This window comes from Bison bison, unplaced genomic scaffold (genome assembly GCF_000754665.1).
Source record: "Bison bison bison isolate TAMUID 2011002044 unplaced genomic scaffold, Bison_UMD1.0 scf7180017860456, whole genome shotgun sequence".
NCBI classification, from domain to species: Eukaryota; Metazoa; Chordata; class Mammalia; order Artiodactyla; family Bovidae; genus Bison; species Bison bison.
Window position 1 is genome coordinate 2,476,138 of NW_011491028.1, and position 1,314 is coordinate 2,477,451.

General features: G+C 36.5%; 1 protein-coding gene across 3 annotated transcripts in view; it reads left to right on the forward strand.

Moving 5' to 3' along the window:
* The window catches only part of PRKG1 (protein kinase, cGMP-dependent, type I), a 1,420,729-nt gene extending 1,419,421 nt beyond the window's left edge, over positions 1 to 1,308 (forward strand). For all 3 annotated transcript variants that reach the window (XM_010832219.1, XM_010832218.1, XM_010832220.1), the window contains one exon: positions 373 to 1,308. In XM_010832219.1, coding sequence (XP_010830521.1) covers positions 373 to 471 — 99 coding nt within the window. In that variant the 3' untranslated portion in view covers positions 472 to 1,308. The remainder of the gene's footprint in view (positions 1 to 372) is intronic.
* The last annotated feature ends 6 nt before the right edge of the window (positions 1,309 to 1,314 follow it).

Genomic DNA, 1,314 nt, shown 5'->3' on the forward strand with positions numbered 1-1,314 from the left:
TGTATATAAATATATAATAGAATATGAAGTTCTAAATATTATAGAATATGAGAGAAATTAAAGTCTGCTTTATCAACACTTTTATTTATGCTCTGCATATTGAACTGCCAGTAAACTTGTAAGAGTTTACAGAGATGTTTTGTAACTATTTCTTTTAATCACACAACTTATTCTTTCCTAGAGTGTAAACTCTAGAAGGGCAAAAAACTATCCCTATTTTTATTCACCACTGTAATCCTTAATACAAAGGACAAATCCTTTGTATTTGTATTTGGCATGGTAGACATGCCAAAAATAGGCACTGAATAAAGAATGAATAAAGAATGCTTTTAAAAATCTAGCTTGGAATTCCACTAATACTCTTGTTTACAGGTTGCATCACCCACAGACACAAGCAATTTTGACAGTTTCCCTGAGGACAATGACGAACCGCCACCTGATGACAACTCAGGATGGGACATAGACTTCTAATGTATTTCTCTTACCTGCTTCTGCCTTGCTGAAGACAGCTTTTTCTAAGACACAGCTGCCAGCAAACCTGAAGGAAAGAGAGAAGCTGAGTGCTTGGGGTCACCATGATGCCTTTGATCGATGCTGCTCCAGTAACTACAGTGGCATTAGGACTTATTGCTTAGATGACAGTAGTGCTCTTTACATGTTTTCTGTTTGAACCTAAATATAGCAGTTGATATGGTGGTCCTGAAGCAAAGCCTTTCACCACTAAAGAGATGTTCTCCACTGTTGCAATGATCTTGCTTTGCTCTGATTATAATTTGAAAGACTGTAAGAAACACTTCAATCTAGTAAAAGAGTCAGTACCTTGCTAGAATTATCAAGAAGATCAAAAAATAATATATTGGGTACGATAGATTACTATGGTACAAAAACTGGACTCTTCCTTTCTTCAGGTGAGGGTTGTCGGTTCTGCTTCTGCAAGCCAGTGTATATACCGTACACAAGAGGACCACACATCTGTTGGTCACAGAGGTCATGTCAAACCAGTGCTAGAAGTTTCATGATTTTATTTCCCAGCAGTGCTGATGACGAGACTGAATGTTACCTTTCCTTTCTGACAGATTTTAAAAATTGGTATGATAAAAGCACAACTGCTATGGATTCTGCTGAGAAATTTCATAGCAGGTACATACGTGTTTTCACAGAGGACTGAAGAAAAATCAACATGCATGATGTATCTGTTCATTTCTTTTTGATAAATTGGCATGACAGAATGGGGGAAAAAAAGCAATTCACAAACCATTTCATATTTTTTTAAATAGTGTGCTTAAAGATGGTCCTGGAAATAAATGACTAGCA